The sequence below is a fragment of the Haemaphysalis longicornis genome, unplaced genomic scaffold (genome assembly GCF_048455015.1).
Source record: "Haemaphysalis longicornis isolate Haplotype H1 unplaced genomic scaffold, Haemaphysalis longicornis Haplotype H1 scaffold_8, whole genome shotgun sequence".
NCBI classification, from domain to species: Eukaryota; Metazoa; Arthropoda; class Arachnida; order Ixodida; family Ixodidae; genus Haemaphysalis; species Haemaphysalis longicornis.
The window spans coordinates 192,912,759-192,934,086 of NW_027526445.1; the positions used below are offsets into that span (position 1 = coordinate 192,912,759).

Sequence of the window (21,328 nt, forward strand, 5' to 3'; positions counted from 1 at the left end):
CGCGAAGTACTCGCTATATTCTAAAAAAAAATCGATAAATATAACTATTTAAGGAATATATGCTACCTCGCAGGGAATCACTTCGTTTGTTAAGAGTTTGTAGAAGTCTTTTTAAAACGGCCGCGAAGACAAAATACAAGTTTGTTCATTTTGAGAAATGTAGCCTTTTGTAACTCACTCAGTCAGCTCCATTCCAGACGCGAAAGACGCTGGTTAACCGGAAAACCTCAAGAAATATTGAAAAGTTTCCAAATTTCGCGCTACACCGTGCCAGGGGTGACGTATTATAGGACGGTGCTAAAATATAGTTGTCAGCGGATCAACTGCGTGTTAGCATTCAAGCGGTACGATTAAACGAACCCTGGAGGTGGCTCATAGGCCGACGGTCGCCGATCGCACAAACAAGATTCTGTGACGTCAAACAGAAATTGGTGGAAAGTGGCTGAGGAGGAGCCACTGCTTGCACGTTACTGTCTTTACCGGCGCGATTATTTGTTTGAAGTTTGTGATAAAATAGGTATAATTGTTATCGGGTCGAGTTTGGGACCTGGATCGGGACCTTGTGGTCCAGTCAAAAGAATGCAGCCAGTGTTAGACTCGGACGGGTGTTGCCGCGGCGAGTGTTGTAAGCTCTAAAATTCTGCTTCCAGTTGAAATCCCGATATGTTCAGCCTTTGGCGCAGCGCGTTATTGCCGATCTTGAAGTTGCGGCGCGAGCCGAAGGACGCCCGTGACACGGTGCAAGCGAAGGTGCAATTTTGACAGGTGTCAGTTATCGCGACGCCATTCCCCTCAGTTTCCCTGTCGTGATTAGCCTGAGTGGTGTAAGTGGTATTAGGCAGTCACAGGAGGGCGTGGCTAGGACAACGAAGCGGCCGTCCCACTCGCCTTCAAATCTCGGTTTCTGTGCCCCAAAGGACCAGTTCTTCCCGCAAGGAAGAAATAGGCTCCTCTTCTTTTCTTCCAAGCAGGCACGGGGCTGACCCATATCTGGAACGGCCTAACTTCCCTCACTGCAATTGGAATGACGATGCCTAAAGTAGTTATGTAAAAAAAAAAATGTTGATTAAGGCTCTCTTCCTTCACGGGAATCAGTTGTCAAAAATCACTCTAAAAAGTTAGTTAAAGATGCTCCATTAAGCGAATTATCACGACTTTCGTTTTCTTTGCCTGCAAGCTCCAACAGCAGTGAACTACGCAGGATTAAGAACAATCTACAGTAAAACCTCCTTGATTGGGCCTCAGTTAATTCAAGAACTCGAATAATTCGGTGTTCCTACTCCCTCCCTTCAAAAATGTGCCTTGCCCTATGGCCGCTGACCTTGGTTATTTCGGCGCAAATTTACGCGCGCACCGCTTATTTCGTACCCACGCCTCCGAAGTTCAGCTTGCTGAATACGTTGCCTTTGACGATGGCGTTGTTTTCGCCAGCCGGTTTAGCGATGATGAGCTCATCAACGATGCCCTTGGTGTGGTAAATGAAGCGCCCGATGAACACTACCCGTGCGATGTCGTACCCCCGGCTGGTCGCAAGTACTGCAAAATAACCTGCCGATGCTCTGGCTGTTCTGAAAGCAGTCTTCTATGATGCTCCATTTGCGAACCCGAACACTCGCTCTTTCCACTCAGCTACCCGACAAAAGGCCAAATAACATCATGACGTTTTTCAAAGTAGCGGAAGGCATACAAGAATCGTAAATACGCTGTTCTTATCGGTAATTCTGTAATTAGACATCCAGATCATTCGTACATTTTTTTACTCCCTAACGATCCGAATTAACGATGTTTACACTGTACATGCATAACTACGGTTCCACGTATTCATTTTTCGAAGTGTATTCCGAAAAGAAAACAAACAAGGCCACAGGCAATTAAACGCAATCGGGCCACAATCACAGTGAGCGCTAGCTGTTAGCCATAAGCATAGCAGTCACGCACTGAGATGCTGAAAGCGACGTTGGTGATGTTCGAGCAGCGGTACCCTGTTATCTGGATGTTCGGGTGCGCTGCGGGCCGATATCCGACCAAGCGAGTTTTGACGACGACGAGGAGGATGATGATGATGCCCTCTAAGAGTTAAGTACGTACTCTCAAGGGCCAATTGACCGACTGGTCTTGCTTCTTGTTGCCATTGCCATAAAATATGATTTACGGCCGACCCAGCGCACAAGTTCGTACGTACGTACGCAGATCAATGCATTCTAACCTTTTTCGCGTCCATTATTACCCGGTCTCGCTCTTCCTACAAGACAGGGGCGGATAAGTACACGGCAGGCTAACGTGTGTCATTCTTCCTCTTCACGGGTGGTTTTAGGGGAATGAGGAGCAGAGGAGTCATGACGACTATCCTGAAAAGACACGCACTGTTCAGTCCTCAAGAGGGTGCGTGTGCGTTTGTTTCCGTATGAATACAGTCACTTTCACCGCTCAGCGACTCCCCCGTAACGAAGGCAGGTATCCACCCATCCTGTTTTGCCTCACATCAAAGTCATGTAATTGTCACCGCTTGCACACGTCCTTCTCGTCTCTCGTGGTGTCTCGCTGCCACTTCATTTTTATCACGTGACTTATGACGTCACCGGAGTTTTTAATCCCGCACTGCGCGGCACTCTCGGGAAAGGCAACAACAGCCAAAGCGGCAAAACAGCGAGGCTACGTCAGCCTGATTAGTTTGCTTAGCCACACTAACGGTCTTATAGCAGTGCTGCACGCTTTACAGGCAGAAAAAGATGGGCTTTATATTTTTATTTCAGTCAAGGGTGCCGCTAAAGTGATTTGTAAACATTGTGGGATTACTAGCGCAAATTGAAGTCTGGACTCCCTAGGTCATGTTTCAACCACTCTGGATGTGATTACGCCATTTTTTTAGCAGGAAAGTAAATTAGGAAGGGCTGTCCTTCTCTCTGCATCCACTCTGCCGATTTCGTATGACGTTTCGTATGACGCTTACTTTTGCAGGCTTGGCTTGACTGCGCCTACTGCAGGGCTCACCGACGCTCCCACAGAGTCACTCAGCTGGCCGCTGGCGGTTCAACGCAATTAGTTTGCTAATTTAAGAAAGCACATGCGGCGCTTCGCTCACTTCGCTTCACTGGAGCTGCAAGATGCATATGCCTGTGCGACTGTTATGATAGTAGAAAATCTAAGGCCAATAAAAGGGGCGGGGAGAAGAGTCAGCGAAGTTAATATAGATACTAGGGAATTAAAACCAACCGAAACTTATATTGCAAAGCGTAAAAGCGAGGTTCGGGAAGCACTTCTCGAGCAGGGTGAACTAGCACAGCTTTCAGCAGCGCGACCACACATTTGCAATCGCCTTTCTGCTTAAGGAACGCCATCACCAGTGATACGGCTTTCGTGGAGATTTGGCGGATGCTTACTACACAAGAGTTATTAAAGAAACACTCATGTAAGCTGCTGCGAATGCTGAAACTTACATATATGGTGAAATAAACAGCTTAGCCTATACATATATGTCCACCCAGGCAACCGCTGGGGTATGGGCCATATGGTCAAACGCAATGCACTGGATGAAATGCGTTGCAATCAGCAGGTTATACTTCCCGATTGGGCGTGTTTTCTAATTGACTTTATTTAGGTAATGTTTCCTTCACTGCATTAGCAATTCGTCGCTGTAACATTCAAGTTGGCAGACTGAGGGCAGACGGACACCGACGCGCAGCCGAGTTTTCGTTGGCGTGGATTTGACATAAGCACCGACAGCCTGCGGGCACAGTGCCAAATCAGCTGACTGTCGGCCTGGGGCGAACACGCCTCTTGCGAAACAGGGACGAGCCACTGCCAGCTCCAAATGTGGGGGCGAGTCGCCTCGCAATTGAGCGTCTCCGATGACGCGGAGGGCGTTCAGCCACTGCATACGCCTCGGCTAGTGAATGTTTCAATTATAACTGGTGCTTGCAAGATTATCCTACCCATTCTACAGCCGAAAACATGTCAAAAGCGCGGTATGCCGATTCCTGAGATATCGAAGATGCCCAACTAACGATAATGGCGGATGACAAGCATGTTGTTGCACGGAACAGAAACTGCTTGAACAACTCCAATCTTGGACATCGTCCAATCACACCCATGACGAATGCGCGTCATGGGTGTAGTTGCTGTGGCCGCCGAAAATGTCGCATGGTATTTTAGATGCAAAGCATCTCTTGCTTGGGGCTATGTCCGTCGGCGTCCGTCCGCACATCTCCCCCTCTCCCCACCAGCTGTGCGATAGCGCGCGCGCTGCTCCTCCTCTCCTCCTCTCCGCGCACCGCTCCCTCAGTTTCTGCTTGTCCGATGAACTGAATGGACGAGCCGCTTCGAAACGTCGACGTCGAGCAGCGGACGCCAAACTGCGAGAAAGCGAAGCCGCTTCGAAACGCCAGCGTCGAGCAGCGGATCCCACACTGCGAAGCCGCTTCGGCACGCCAACGTCGCCAAGCGGATGCGCATGCCGCTTGTCAACGCGACCGCGCCGCGAAAGCGGCCGCGCGCGCGACGGTCGGCGTCGACGAAAGCTTCAAGCGCGAGTTCCTGGACCGGAGATTCGGGCACAGCTGCAAGGTGTGCGACAGACTCTGGTTCGAAAACAATCTGACGCGCATCGGCAGCGTCCAGAACGATCGTCAGCGCACTAACGCCATCGAGGTTCTTTCGCGAGAGTTCGGCGACGGCAACGCGTGGTGTGCGCGACGTGCAAGGACTCGTTGACGTCGGGCAAGATTCCGTCCATGAGCGTCAGTTACGATGCTTTGCATCACCACATAGTTCCCTTCGGGGAGATGGTGTAATTTTTTTTCCTTCTTTCAGACTTTATAAATTAAATACTGCTTTATCGACCAAATAAACGGCGACGAGTTTGTTTATTTGAGCCAGTCTGTGCAAAGCAAACAAACACAGAAGTGTACAAATTCACTTCGGTGTCCCTTTACAGGGACACTGGGGGCAACTAGCAAGTTTGCTTCAGACGGAAGTTGAGCTGTGCCGTGGCCCTCTCAGCTGTGTCTATTCGGCGGCGAAAGATGCTTTAATGGCGAAGGAATTAGCAATTGAGAAATGCGAAACATGCGTTTCTCTCTCTTATTTACCTCGCACCATTTTACGACGTTTCGCGTGACGTAAACAGCGCCCGGAAGCGAGTGAGACACCGATGTGGCCTAGCAGTAAAACAAAAACCCGCCAAGGGAAGCATCACGGCCGCCGAAGGCAGTGGTTGTTCTCTTGACGCGATTAGTGGCTGCAATAGCCATCGTGACGCTGCGGCTTGGAAGCTTGCGATTACGCCTGCACATTTATAATTCTTTACGACTTATGGAAGTTCATGTGTAACGGACGATTCTACTTGTTTTTTTTTTTGATAGCTTGTGGGCACGCTTCTTGTTCTGTTGCTCGTCACGTGACTCTTGGAACATCCGGTGAGCCGCCGTTTGCGTCATCTCTCCTGCTGGGCGACTGACCGCTCCACTTTAACAGCAGGGCTGTTTAAGCTCTTGGGTGCGCCGTCCATACACAAAAAAGTACCAAGGAAATACCGAGCGCACATGTGCATGCATCTCGTGGGAAGCGCCCGGCGTCGTCCAGGCTTGCACATGGCCTTGCGTCACGTGAGGGGCTCGAAAAAGGAAAACAGTGTCGCCCACAAAACGACTGTCGTCTGTTCCTGACGTCACTCGCCCCGCGTTACTAGGGGCAACCACCAGCGCTCATAAAACTCGGCGGAAGAATTTTTCGCGACTCTGTGCCTTGCACACGAGGGATGCGGCGGCTAAGGAAGACCCGGATGCTGAAGAAGAGGCGGCTTATTGGAAAGCGCGCCGCGCTGCCAGGCGAGAATGCAGTCATCCAAAATAAGAAGCGGAAGAAGTAGGGCAGGTCTTCAACGGTGAGGGAGCGATCGACGAAGACTTTGAGGCAGCGGACGATGAAATACACGAAGAATAAAAAGGCCAGTCTACAAATAAAGCACTTATATACTTTACTTTGCGTTTGATTTGGTCTTCTGCTGACGAGCGCCATATATATAGACAGGGTAAATGGTTCTCAGTGACTTATATGGTGTTCGTCGAGCTAACTTAGTGAGACGAACACAGCTCTGCTGTGACACCAGGCTTGCACCGTTGTGCAAGCTAGCTTTGATTTTTTTATTTACAAGATTGTGGTAACCGTACTTCCCCTGAGACTATTCGTTTTTTTGTTTTTTTTTTTGGGGGGGGGGATGTCAATCAATCTGTTTAGATTAACTTCGGTTTTGCCTTCAGTGCTCCTTCAAGGGCCTGTATCGAACAAGTATATTCGATACGACTGCACCGTGCCAAGGAATTTAACGGTAAAATTCCCGTTTTCCAGCTTCCGGATTGCTCGACTGGATTCATTGGAGGAAGCAGACGCAGCGACGTTCAAGGGAGACTATTCGCCAAAGAGGCATATCCATCCGGTCCTCCACATCATCTGTTTCTACGAACCGACAACGCGCTACTTTCTCCTGCGTATGTTTCTCCATCGTCGTGAAAGCTTTCACAACGCTGCCCGGTATTATTAAACGATGTATAGGACGGCGTGACTCGCAGTAAAAACCGCCAGACCTTATAGTAGGGGACAAATTACGCTCTACTTACGACTTATTTCATCGGTGCAGTGTTTCCAACCCCCTGCAATGTTTGGAGTCGTCACAGCGCTGCGCGGCATTAGTGAACGTGATTGTTAAACGGCGTGGCTCACAGCAGAATTACCGAAGCCGTTTGCTCCTGCGAGCAGAAATAAGAGAAGACGCGCTAGTTGGGACTGCGTTTTTAAGCGCACTTTCCTCTAAGGCTTGCACCTTCATAACAGCGAAAATTACTGCTGGGAGGAGTGAGAATTCACCGACGTAACTCGCGGCAAGACGACGCAAGTGCGGTAATAACTGCTTTCTGCAGAACACTTTTGAGCAGTGTTTGGCCAGTCCACTCACAATACACATTATATGGGCACGCAAATAGGGATCAGTTCTGAACTTCCGCGGCACACAACACACCCTGACCCGCAACAGAACGATGCGTAATGACTCCACCAAATAGAGCGGTCTGGCACGAGTAGCCTACGCTTTAATAAGTGCCCGCAGGTCGTCTTCACCATAGCGCTCCAGGGTGACCAATCGAAGTGGCCTAGTGTGCAAATTCGACGAGTGACGTGTCCGAGAACTCAATTTGAGTGAAAAAGGGCATTCGCGCAGGAATATTGCGCAACGCCAAACGCCCAAGGCGCCTTGCGTGTTGAACCTGCGCACGCGCACTTTTTGAAGTCAGATCTTCAGTTGGGCTTTGTTATTCGCCGAATTTGAAAGATTGGTCCCTTCAGCTGGTTATTTTGGAGCGATGTGGGGAAGACGACCTGCGGGGTCTTTTTAGAGTCGAAGCGGAGACCTCAGCGGTCCTACTCGCGATGGACTCCATTGCCTGGCCCACCATTCGCGGTGGACTCGTGCCAAGAGTGGGGCTGAAAAGAACTGAACCCTCATAAGCGTGAACAAGAAGTGGCGGCTGCAGTGGAGTCCATGAGCTATCCCATCGGCATCCCGTTTCAACGAAAACCGTCACTGCGGCTGCTGCGGACAAGCAAAATGAGGCACTCACGTCGAACATGTCCTCCTGGACGTTGAAGCGCGCGTGCTTGCGTCCCAGCTCGTGCAGGATGTCGGCAAGGACGCGGCTGTCGTCCAGGTTCTCCACGGCCGCCTCGAGGCCCTGCATGACGAGCAGCGCGTGCCTCTGCAGGCCCTCCATGTCCCACTCGTAGCTTCCGTCATCCCGGAGAGTCATGAACTTGCGGAACAGCCGGCACAGCTCCGGGTACCGCGTCAGAAGCCTGCGCGCGCACGGTGGCGTGAGCATGACGCGTGTGAGGACTCGCGCATGCGCATATCTAAGGTAGCGAATCTCTTTGCGAACATAGCCAGTCACCCCTTGTAAGTTAGCGAACATCTTGGCGAATCCTCTCCGCATGCTCGACTCGAGATTGCGAAATTCCACAAGTATTTTTTCTTTTTATATCCACGATAATCATGTCGTGCAAATTAGACTGTAATTGTCTGTTTCTGCGCCTCGCGGCGTATGTTAGACGTGCCTTATGTGTATAGAGTTAATTATTTGTTTTCGGTGTCATTTCTCATATATTTCAAAATCATTTCTTTCTTTTTTCCTTCCCTGTACCCTTGCCCCAGTAGCAAGCAGCATGTCGAAGTAGCGAACCCTCTACTACTTTCAATAAAGTTATCTCTCTCTCTCTCTCTCTCTCTCTCTCTCTCTCTCTCTCTCTCTCTCTCTCTCTCTCTCTCTCTCTCTCTCTCTCTCTCTCTCTCTCTCTCTCTCTCTCTCTCTCTCTCTCTCTCGTAGCCGCACTTGGCAAAAGAAATGAGAAAAAGAAAAAAACACCCTGGTTATTACGAAATCGCTTTATTCCAGAAGTTTCACGGTCCACACTGCAGTGCCTTGAAGTTAACTTATCTCCGATTTATTGCTTGTAACGAAATCAATTTTCTCACCCAAGGACTTTGTTATAGCAAGAGTTTACTATAGGCTAAAAAACGCAGATTGCAGACACCTATCTTGCTGTCGGGTGATATGCATAAACAACAAAAGTGAGAAAAGTTGGTTCACACTCCCACGGTCACTCCAAGTCAAACAGTAACCGCCATAGAGAAACACCGCTGTGGTTGGGCAACAGCGCAAGAGCCATTGACCGCTAGGAGTACGCAACCCAAAGTCGCAACGTGGGCACCAAACCCACAAGAAAAAATAACGGGGAATCTGGTGCAGACGATCAATATTCACACCCCATGAACAAAGCATTCAGTTCCGGCCCCTCACCCTGACCCCACGAACAGTGACAGCAGCAACAGGCAGAGTTACACTGCATGGCACAAACATGGCAGAGTCTGAAGTAGAAAGAAAAAAACCCGGGGTACTCACTGCCTCTCTTTACAAATAACGACTTGATGACGGCAGCAACGTCTGGGTGCTTTGATTGCTTTTATCACCAGTGCTGAAATCGAATTCGTAAAGGGGACTTCGACATTGCGCTTAGGCTTGTCCCTTCATGCCGGCCGACATACCATGGCTGGCTGAAAAATAATTAAAAAAAAACAGCGCCAAAACGGGGTCCTGGTGGGATTTATTGCGTTTCCTGTATTCCGCCTTTGGATGGCCAGTTTCAGCGAACGTGGTTTTAAAGGAGCCATGAAGAGAAAATACAACTTCGTTTAATTTGAAAGAACTAGAATACAGTATCTCACTCAGCTCCATTGCAGTCCCAAAAGATGCGTTTTTAACGAAAAAAAAAGCAAGAAGTATTTATTAACTTTCAAATTTTGCGCCACAGTGACGTGTTATGAGCGAGACTGACGTCATACGGGCCAACAATAAAACATAATTTTCAGTCCGTTAACTGCACGTTAGCATTCAAGTGATGCGGTAAAATGGAACTAGAGGCCCCATTACAGACGTCCAGTCATGTGTCGTCGCGACAGGTCAGTTAGGGGGGCGCCAATTGCACAAACAAGGTTCCGTGACGTCATAGAAAAGTTGCGGGAAATTGGCTAGGGGGTCGCCACGGCTTCACACGTTTTCGTTAATATCTCCGTTATTTTTTCGAAGATTGCGATGATATTGGTATCATTGTTATCGGGACTAAGCAGTCTTTCTAATAAACCCAACTTGTATTTTCTCTTCATGGCTCCTTTAAGTGGACGTTACACGTTGAATGGACTGGCTTAAAATAGGTGTTTTTTTTTTTCGATACACGCGTTTTCTTAAATGAATGTACTATCACGAGTTCGGATATGGTTGTATGTAGTGATATTGTGACGCCGGTGATTTTGAACAGTGCGCTCGCGGCCATACGGTGCTAGCTTTCTGGTGCATTTCCACCGGCAATCTCTCCGAGGACAGCGGCCACTGTGACTGGCGGCGGGCGGAAGGCGATCACCTTGCAACGATGCCAGAAGAGCTGTCTTGCCTACGGTTCTCCTCCAACGGACGTCGTTACCTGGAGGTTCCCCTAAGATTCAGCACAGGATCCTGTGGGCCCCGGCGAGCTCGGGAATAGAGGGAAACACAGAGGTGGACAGGGTAGCACGAGGCTATACTACCAACCGAGCACCCGATGATTCCGACCTCGAAGAGCCCACGCCAGTTCCCTCCGAGACTCGGCCACATTGTCACACTACAGGGGTATCAGGAGAAGGTGCCCTCCGCCACACGAATCCCTGACGAGAGCAGAAGCCACCGACTGGAGACAGCTGCAGACAGGCACTTTCCCAAACCTAAACGTACTGAGAAGAATTTATCCAACTCGATATGCAGACGCATGCCCATTGTGCCATCAAGAAAAACCCACCCTTCTAGCACACCACATGGGAATTCCAGAGCACAACGGCTGTCCCCAAAATCAGAAACCCTAATGCGGAGCCATGGGAGGCACTGCTGACCAGCGCCTGCTGTGAGGACCAGATCGGTCTGATTCAGCGGGCACGCAAAGCAGCGGAGGCCGCTGTAGCCCTGGACCAAGGGTGCCACCCCTGCTGACCCCGTGGGGAACTGTCGCACGTGGCACGAGCCGCCGGTGGAGGGCCGCCCAACCACTAAAAAATATAAATAAACGTTTTCCCTTTCTCCCTCCCCTCCGGCACCTGGTGCCTAATTTATTGCCATTTGTGGTATTGGGGCTTGGTTGTTGCCATGGGGATGTTTGTCGCGCCCTTCACATGTTTATTGCCGAATCAGGTCGCCTACCTTGTTAGTCAATCGCATCAACCAAAATTCTTTTTTTTTCTCTGATCGTTAACATAACTGCTCCGACAGCAGTATTGAATTTTTTATTGTTAGGTTCTCGAACTGTTACCATCACTTCCCGCGCTATTATCTCACTTCTAATTTCCCTTATTACTTAAGTTCCTTCAACAATGAGAGCACGTGCAATCGGACTTGGCCAATCCCCCAGAGTGGGTACGCTTCATTGTTGCTATAGCTCCAACCAACCAATTAACAGCGTGCAGGGGCTTAAGGACCTCCGTCACGCCTTCTGTGCATTTAGCCCCAGTCTCCTCTCGCTCAGACGAACGAATAATTTTAAATTCAATTCAAAGGCGGTGAGGATCAGCCACTGTGGTCCAGCTCGATTCGCGGACATCCTCACTGTAAATAAATCCATCTCATCGCTTTCGACCATAACAGAGAGAGAGAGAGAGAGATAACTTTTATTTCCCCAAGGGCTAATTCAGGGGAGGGTTGGTGACCGCGGAAGAAAGATTCCCGGTGACTTTGGCCTCCCGAGCGACGATGGCTTCTTGAAACAAGGTGCAACTATAGCCTTGTTAAGCACATAAACAAGTAATAGATGGAGACGGTGCCAACCCGCTGCGTCTATGAAGTATATTAGTATTTCGTTAAACTTCGAGCAGAGCAACGTTGAAGCCCCGGAAAGAAAAAAATTATCAGCCGTTCCGCTCTGCGAAGGACGAGCAGCGAAGGTGTGGTGTGTTTCACCTCAAGCGACGCATATATGCGCGGAACAAGACACATTTGTTTTTAATTTGCGATTGAGCATAATTCTAACGTAATTAGCTGAATAAAAATTAGGACTAGAGTTTAATTATAAGTGGCAAACATGACGCTGAGTCTGCTTCCATCCTAGAAGCCGTGTATTGGCAGCGCACGGGAATTATACAACATTTACAACTACACTGTGAACTGCGTAATTACGAAATGTAGCGCATGAAGCTCAGCGTACAGTTAGAGTAGCCTTGGCGGCTGCTTTCCACATAATTTGTGTCGCGATAGCTTCGAGAAAACAAGAGTAACAAAACAAGTAACAAGTAACAAGAGTTACAGCTCTTTTCTCTAACCCTACTCCCTCCGTAGACGGCCATCCGTTGACAGCAGACAGGATTTCTCTAACCTTTATAACTTCACTGTCAACGAACTCCTTACTGCAGGTAAATGAAACTCGGCGTAATTCTAGGATCGGCTTGGCGGCCAAACTACGTTTTCCAAGATACCGACATTAGGTTGAGAGTTGCATACAGAGCATTCGCGAGAAACTGGAGACGAAACTTTTTTCGTGACGATGGTATACGGTTAGAAATCGGCCACCTCCGGAGGAGCTTCGCCGTAAAACGCGTCATTGGAGTTTGCACGCAGAACACTTCTGCATCGTGGGTTGCGCAAGATATATATATATATATATATATATATATATATATATATATATATATATATATATATATATATATATATATATATATATATTGTGAGGCCGTAGATAGCAGGCGACCAGACCGTGGCTTCGTAGCTCCTTTATTCGGAGGCCAGTCGACTAGAACGCAAGATGGCGATCAAGCCCCAGCACTGATGATGATCTCCGAAGAAGCGGGCTCGTCGATGATGATGAGTTTGTACAGGAAATGAAGAAGTGAACACCTCAAGCCGGTGGTGATGATAGTGGGCAATTGCTACCTATGGTGGCATACAGGCTGTAGCCTCAAACAAAGCTCACACTAATGCCCCCTCTTGGGAAAAGCGGCCGCCTGGCCGCGGATTAGGCAGGATCACGGCGAGTGAAGGCCTTAAGCCGGGACACGTGTACAATCTCTGTACTGCGACGACGACGGTCCGAAGTTCCACAAACTGGGGTGACGCGATAATTGACGGGTGAGGTCGCCTCGAGAATCTTGTAAGGACCAAGGAAGCGGTGTAAAAACTTCTCGCAGAGGCCGGGAACGCGGACCGGTGTCCAGATCAAGACTTCGTCACCAGGGGAGAAGTAAACAGATCGATGAGCGGTGTCATAGCGTTGTTTGCGGTCCTGTTGACTAGCTTCAGTGCGCGTGCGAGCAAGCTGGCGGCAATGTGCGATGCGAGAAACGAATTGTTCGGGGGACGATGCAGAAGGGGAAACCGGAGCGGTAAAGAAGCAGGTATCCAAAGTGTGTGAAGGGTGCCGACCGTACACAAGGTAGAATGGGGTGTATCCTGTGGTGCGTTGAACTGCGGTGTTGAAGGCAAAAGTAACAAAAGGTAGGATAGTGTCCCAATTTCTGTGATCAGGCTGTATGTACATCGAGAGCATGTCGGAAAGAGTGCGGTGAAAGCGTTCCGTAAGTCCGTTAGTTTGAGGATGGTAACTCGATGTCATCCTGTGAGAGGTGTTAGCAGCTTGAAGTACATCGGAGAGGACCTGCGACAGGAAGCTCTTGCCCCGGTCACTTAGGAGGACGCGAGGTGCGCCATGGCGAAGTAAGATATTGTGCAAGAAAAAGTGAGCGACGTCAGCAGCGCTGGCCGAACGAAGTGGAGCCGTCTCCGCGTAGCGAGTTAGATGGTCAACGGCCGTGACGATCCAGCGGTGACCAGTGGCCGTCATAGGCAATGGACCGTAAAGGTCAATACCGACCACTTCAAACGGTGTAGCTGGGCATGGAACCGGCTGCAATAGACCGGCGGGTGGAGACGTAGATCTCTTGCGATGTTGACATGGCGGGCAGGAGGCGACGTATTTGGCGACACTGGTAGACAGTCCCGGCCAAAAGAAGCGACCTCGAATGCGCTCGTATGTCTTGTGAAATCCAAGGTGGCCAGCGGTTGCGTCATCATGGAAAGCTTGCAAGATGCTTGAACGAAGGGAACGAGGCACAACTGGAACCCATCCGGCACCATCGGTGTGGTGGTTGATACGGTGAAGCGCGCCATCAACCAACCGGAAATTTCGTAGTTGCCGACGTAGGCGGCTATTAGGTGGTTGCGTCGAACCGGTGAGCCGATCGATTATGTTTCGGCAGTAGCTGTCGGCGCGTTGACGGGCAACCAAGTCGCGGAGATCAGCAGACGTGACACCTATGGGTGCAATGGGCAGGTGGAGCTCATGGGTGGGTGTCACCAAGTCGTCCGACGACTGCGTGAGCGGGCACCGTGAAAGCGCGTCTGCGTCGAGGTGCTTGACTCCGGACTTGTACGTAACCGTAAAGTCGTATTCTTGCAAGCGCAGCACCCACCGACCAAGTCGCCCAGACAGGTTCTTCAATGAAGACAGCCAGCACAATGCGTGATGGTCTGTAACGACCGTGAAATGTCGGCCGTAGAGATATGGCCGGAATTTTTGTACAGCCCATACAACCGCCAGACACTCTTGCTCAGTGATTGTATAGTTCTGTTCCGATTGTGTCAGAGAGCGGCTCGCATAAGCTACGACTCGTTCACGCAACTGGGCATCTCGCTGTAGCAAAACGGCGCCGATGCCTTGCCTACAAGCATCGGTATGGAGTATGGCGGGTTTTGTGTCATCGAAATGACATAGTACTGGTCCGGAAGTAAGTGCCTGCTTGAGGTCTTCAAAAGCTTTTTCGCAGTCATCAGTCCAGACGAAGGAGGTTCCGGAATGCAGTAGCTGGTTGAGGGGCGAAGCCAGAGTGGAGAAATTACGGACGAAACGACGAAAATATGATGCTAGACCGAGGAAACTGCGAAGGGCTTTTTGGTGTTGGGGGCGAGGAAAATTGGCGACTGCGGAAATTTTGTCTGGGTCGGGCCGGATACCATCCTTGCTGACGACGTGACCGAGAACCTTGATAGATTTTTGGGCGAAGTGACATTTTTTGGTGTTCAAAGTCAGGTTGGCGTTAGCCAGATTAGTCAATACTTCATCAAGTCGTAGGAGATGTTCAGAAAAACTCGACGAAAAAATTACGATGTCGTCAAGGTAACATAGGCATGTCTTCCATTTAAGGCCGCGAAGGACTGTGTCTATCATGCGCTCAAATGTAGCAGGGGCATTGCACAACCCAAAAGGCATTACGTTAAATTCGTATAAGCCATCTGGAGTTGCAAACGCTGTCTTCTGTTTGTCAGACTCGTGCATGGGGATCTGCCAATAGCCAGATCGCAAATCCAAGCTCGAAAAATATTGAGCGCCTTGCAAACAGTCGAGCGCATCATCTATGCGCGGCATCGGGTAGACATCCTTTCTTGTGATCTTATTCAAAGCCCGATAATCGACACAAAAACGTACTGAACCATCCTTCTTCCTCACCAGGACGACGGGGGAAGATCACGGGCTGGAGTACGGACGAATAATGTTGCGTTGAAGCATGTCCCCAACGTTTTCTTCAATCACTTTTCGTTCCGACGAAGACACGCGGTACGGGCGACGACGAACGATTTGTGTCCCTTCCGTCTCAATACGATGTGCTGCCACGGATGTTTGTCCTAGTTTGCTGGAGAAGCAGTCAAAGGAGTCCTTGTGTTTTTCCAGGAGCTGAAGGAGGAGTTGTGTTTCCCTTTCTGTGAGGTCTGTGCTTATAGTGGCCGCCAGTGGGGAAAGTGATTGTCCAGAATTTGAAGGCCGTGAAACAGGGAATACCGAGCAGAGGGGAAGAAGGGACACGGCTTCTCCATTCACAACAGAAGCAACGTTGGTGCCTTCGGGGAGCCTAATCGGCTCGGAAGTGGCATTGGTAGCTAACAGCGTCGCCGAGCCTTCCGTGAATCGTACGAGACACGTTGCGATGACGACTCCTTTGGACATAAAACGCGGAGATGGAACTATCATCACGTCACCGTCCCTGATCTGCGCCGAACGAACACAAAGTAATGTTTCCTGGTCTGGATATAAAACGCAGTCAGCACTGGCTGTTAGGTGCATAGTTGGTTGCACCTCCGAAATGCTGGGAGGCTCAGTATCTGTCATTGCAATTTGAGGTTGGTGACAAGAAATGACGGCGGAGGCGGAAGACAGAAAATCCCATCCCAAAATCAAATGATAAGCACAGGGAGACAACACTACACACGGAATATGATGGCGAAGGGCACCGATGAAAACCCGCACCGTGCATTGTCCGGAGGGCCTAATCACACTGCTGTTGGCTCCTTGTAAAGAAGGTCCGTTGTATGGTGTTTGTACCTTGCGTAAGCGTGCACACAATTCCGCGCTTATGACTGAAACACTAGCACCCGTGTCAATTAGGGCATCGATGCGAACACCTTCCACTAAAACAGACAGCAAGTTCGACGGACGCTCTGGAGGACTTGTAAGATTCGCAGGAGATGCAGTTTTCCCTCCCAAAACTGCATTAACTAGTTTTCCGGGCGGTGGTCAGAGACGTAAGACGCAGGGCGAAGAGGCGATACCGAGCGGCGACCTGGTGAAGGCGAGCGGGGTCGTTGTCCACGGGAGCTGCGGGGAACGTCGCTCGACTGAGGCGGAGACGGGGAGCGGCGGGAAGGCGACAGGTACGCACGCGGCCGGTAGCCGTAGTAATTCGGGGCCAGGTGTTCGCGTTCATAGGCGGCGTAGCCACGTCGTTCATCACGTTGGCGACGTCGACAAAACCGGGAGACGTGACCTCGAATGCCGCAATAGTAGCACACGGGGCGGTTGATGGCGGCATCCTGGCGGGCCGGAAAGTAGGGCGGCGAGCTCGGCACACGAGGCATGGCCGCCACATAGCCAGACGACGGGTGAGCCGTGAGTGGGGACAGCGGCAGGGGTGTCCGTCCAGCGACCTCAGAGTAAGACGGCGTTGAAGGAGCCACAGGATGAACAGGAGGCAATAGCACCGGCATGGCGGCAAGCTCCTCTTTAACCATCTCGCGAAGGCCAGGAGCAGGAGATGTTGAGGGGACACCACGTGTGCAGTGAGAGACGTCGCCATACATTTCCTCGCGAACTATAGCGCGAATCATCGCACGAAGTTGTTGTTCGTCTCCGAGATGATGAGTAGACGCCATGTCCCGTGGAAGGCGGATCGACTGACGTTCGTCGAGACGCTGACAGGTAGAGATCACGTCAGATACAGTGTCCAGGTTCTGAAGGACAAGTGCGTTGAACGCGAACTCGCCGATCCCCTTCAGAATGTGACGGACACGGTCGGACTCCTGCATATCATTGTCGACGCGGCGGCACAGTGCTAGAACATCTTCGATGTACGAGGTATAGGTCTCGTTAGCTTGCTGCTTGCGGACATCCAGTATCCTCTTTGCGTTGTCGCTCCGAGCTTTAGTGGAGCCAAAAATCTTTCGCAGCTCCGTAGTGAAGCCAGCCCAGTCGGCAAAGTCGTGTCGGTGGTTTAAATACCATGTCTCAGCGACTTGCTTAAGAGAGAAGCCAACGTTCAACAGTTTGTTGTGATCATCCCACCTATTGAACTGGCTGACGCGGGTGTAACTGTCCAGCCACTCCTCCACGTCTTCTCCCCGAAGACCATAGAAGTGGGGCGGGTCGCGCTGGGGGCTGGTCACGATGCACTGCAGGGGCGCTGAGACAGCGCCACTGGGAGTATCTTGAGACATGGGCATTGGTCCCGAGGGCAAGCGGCGACCGGAACGGAGCTCCAGGGGTGTCGAAGGAGAGGTACAGGTCGGGATCGAGTTGCACCTCCACCACTTGTGAGGCCGTAGATAGCAGGCGACCAGACCGTGGCTTCGTAGCTCCTTTATTCGGAGGCCAGTCGACTAGAACGCAAGATGGCGATCAAGCCCCAGCACTGATGATGATCTCCGAAGAAGCGGGCTCGTTGATGATGATGAGTTTGTACAGGAAATGAAGAAGTGAACACCTCAAGCCGGTGGTGATGATAGTGGGCAATTGCTACCTATGGTGGCATACAGGCTGTAGCCTCAAACAAAGCTCACAATATATATATATAGATAGATAGATAGATAGATAGATAGATAGATAGATAGATAGATAGATAGATATCTATATAGTCTGAAAAGATAAAAACTCACACAGAGCGCGAAAAAAAAAGGTTAGTAGAGACAGAGACAAACGAGAAAGACGTAGAAAATAGAAATAAGTTTACTGACGTTTCAGGGAGAGGACTCCCTTTCTTCAGAGGACTCCTCCTCTGAAGAAAGGGAGTCCTCTCCCTGAAACGTCAGTAAACTTATTTCTATTTTCTACGTCTTTCTCGTTTGTCTCTGTCTCTACTAACCTTATATATATATATATATATATATATATATATATATATATATATATATATATATATATATATATATATATATATATATATATATATATATATATATATATATATATATATATATATATATATATATATATATTCAGGGACATATATATATATATATATATGTCCCTCATTGGCGAACAGCAAGTCTAGACGGCCTAAAATACTTCCTCGCACAACATGGACGGCATCCGCGGCGACACGTGACGATGCGGCACCAGTGGGGATTAATCTCGTTCGTCTCGCGCTGCACACAAGCCGGAGCGAATTCTCCGCCTGCAGCCTGAGGGAACACGCACGACGAGGAGCGTCCGGGTGCTCGGGGGCTTTCGAGCATGGGTTGCCACGAAAGGAATTGCCGCAGGTGCTCGAAATAACAAAAAAACCATGCACTCCTCCGTCGAACGACGAAGATGTTTGAACGCGAAGCTTTGTCGTGACGGACTCTTTGGTTAGCCAATCCCAGTCTGCGAGTATGCGCTGCTCTGGAGGTACGCACCACTTTTCTAGAATACCCGCCACAGCAAATCTCGGGTACGCACTCTGTAGGCCTGACGTTCGGGTTTGGGGTGTATTGCGCGAATCGGTACCTGCCGCTCCGCGTTCGCTTCGACCGCGTCGAAATGCAGCAGGCGGATGGACGCCGGCTTCATGACGCGAGAGTTCGGTTCCAGCCACTGGAAGAGTTTTTTTTTTTTTTCTTTTACTTCACCCACGATCATTCATCGCCATCGTCAAAGGAAGTTGGCTTTCCTGCAGGGCGTTTTGGCGTTACAGACGCCATCAGTGACAACAATAAAGCTTCGCTTTAAAATACCACGTACGTTTAGAGTCTGAAGCCTGACCAAGACCTCTCCACTACCACAGTAGAACGGATAATTGGGCTAGTTGGCAGCTGTTCATCTTGAAAGTGGAACGCACCACGTGAGATGTTGAAAGTATATATTTGTGTTTCTTTTCAATAAACAAATAGTTGCGAGTTAGCGCGGTGTCGTGTATGTTTTTTCTACCTTTCGTCCCTGTTTTGTGAGCGCTTCCACTTTAAAGATGAACCACTACCGCATCTCCAGATAAGGCATCACGCGCAAGAGAATCTGCGTTTCCAGCGATGAAAAGGTACGATGGATTTCCCGGGAAAGAAAGCGCTTTCACGCTGTGCAAGCGCTAAAAACTAGGCTCCGCCTACTACGGCAAGAAAATGTGTGCTAGGACAGCGAAGAAGGAGCAGAGATCACGCATCATTTTGCTGATAACATGTTCACAACGGGGTTGATGATTATTATGAAGAGGAGGAGGACTGCCTGTCACTGTTTTCTAGGGCAGTGCCAGGAAATCTGTAACAACTGTGCCAATGCTTCGGTCTACAGTGTAACCAGCGCTGCTAAAAGTGCGCGTAGCGAAATTGATTTTTAAGCGCACTATTCGTTGGGAGTCATGCCGTGCCCCTCTCTTGCCTGCTTCTTCTTTAAAAGCAGCGCTCCAATCTCGTCAGTGACCTCCACCTCTCCTCAGTTCACTTACGGCCTATTTTCGTGTGCAGCTGCAATCATGCTCGTCACCCTCTACCTCTTCCCCCTTGCCCCTCCGTCACACAGAGTAGCAGATCAGGCCCCTCCTTTTCTTTCCATTCATTAAAATTACTCTCTCCCTCGCTCTCTACAGCTGAATATATCTTGAGGTTCTGGGACCTCAGGAAGGTGTACATCTGCCTCCAATAAATTCGCATAGAACCTTATCATGCACGATTTAAAACTTCCCTAATCGTTTATGTTTTGTTGCCGGACACAAAACGAACACATTCGTGTGTTACACGCACGTTCGAGATTTCCAGCTGCTCCAAATTAATCCGTGAGCGTCCACCTAGTACAGCGCGCCCCGTAGACCAGGTCCAGGCTCGGCGCATCAAGACCCAAAATGTGAATTTAACGAAATGAAATTGTGGGGCTGTATACGCGCCGAACTTGCTATGAAGCGAGCGCGCCGTAGTCGAAGGACGCGGATTCATTTAAACGAGCCGGAAATCTTGAATGTGCGCGTAAATCATGACGCACGAATGTTTGCGATTCTCCCCTCCATCATAAAAAACGACCGAACCCACGTCCCCTGCGCTCAGCAGCACAACGTCTTATCCACTGTGCGGCAGCCAATGCCCAAGGCTATATGCGCGGGGGTCACGTTTTGTGCATACGGCCTTTTAAAACTCTTCGTTGAGCTCTTCTAAAAATCAAATTGTATGTTGCAGGCCACGAATCCTCGATGAGTAAGGTTCCCTGTAGTAGGAAATCAAACAACCTAAAAAAAAAAAAAACAATGTCTTAGCGAAACCGACTGATCGCCCCCCTTATAATCTCTGGATCAAATGTTATGGAACGAGACCGATGACAGTGCTGTCCGTCTGGTTCGCAGCAAGAAACCTGTTTCAATTGCAAATAACATCTTAGGTTAATTAAAATTTAGCCGTGGGATTAATGGTTCTCTTTCTGCCGGTAAAGTCAGATCTTAATTTACTCCGAACAGAGCAAGCAAATAAGCAGCGTCGTCAATTTTCCGAGTACAAATAGCTGTAAAATGCGATCTTTGTTTGAACTTGGTAGAATACTCATAGCTCCAACACGGACAGTGATTTCGAAGCATGCAGGTAAAAGTCATCATCCCTGTCATTGTTCCCGTTTCTTCATCACGCGCTGTGTACAAAAAGAAAAAAAAAAGCGCCTTTGTATTGGGTATAGACTGAGCGGTGTCTCGTCATTTTTTTTTCTTCATGTTCATAACAACGTGGATGAATTTTTTTATACTCGCCCGAGGCAGAAAATTAAACTTTGATATCGACTACGCGGCGATTCCTGACGACACGCGCCGGACCCTGCAGGAGTGCGGCTGTTTCGATCGTCGGGCTGCCACGAACAGCCGCCCAAATGTTGATATCGCCGCCAAAGATCAAGAAAATGCTGCACCGCAACGCTGAATTCGCCCGGAGGTCAGCAAAAAAGCCGCCTGCAAAATGTCGTCGGCAAACGCCCCGCGGGCTCTCGCGAATTCGGCGCGCCGCGACTCGGCGTCTGCGCACACGGCGAGCGCTATCGCTTCCTTTTTCGCCTGCACCTAATCACTTTCTGCCGTGCAGAGACTTCTCTAATTCATCCTCGTTGGTTTTGTCTGTTTCTTCGCTACTCGTACCGCTGCATGAATTTTTGAAAGACATCGTGCCCTGGGAGAGTAGTAAGTAATAATAATTGTATAGGAAGAGACACAACTCTGCTGAGAAACAGGTCCTCTTCTTCGGTTGAACTTTCGACGATGCGCGGAGGAATAAGACTCAGACACCTTTTATGT

At 49.7% G+C, this 21,328-nt stretch overlaps 1 protein-coding gene across 1 annotated transcript in view; it reads right to left on the reverse strand.

The window, feature by feature from the left end:
* LOC144149863 (neuroglobin-like) overlaps nt 1-21,328 on the reverse strand; it is a 65,778-nt gene that overhangs the window by 43,484 nt on the left and 966 nt on the right. The window contains exon 2 of the mRNA XM_077681577.1: nt 7,611-7,842. Coding sequence (XP_077537703.1) covers nt 7,611-7,842 — 232 coding nt within the window. The remainder of the gene's footprint in view (nt 1-7,610; nt 7,843-21,328) is intronic.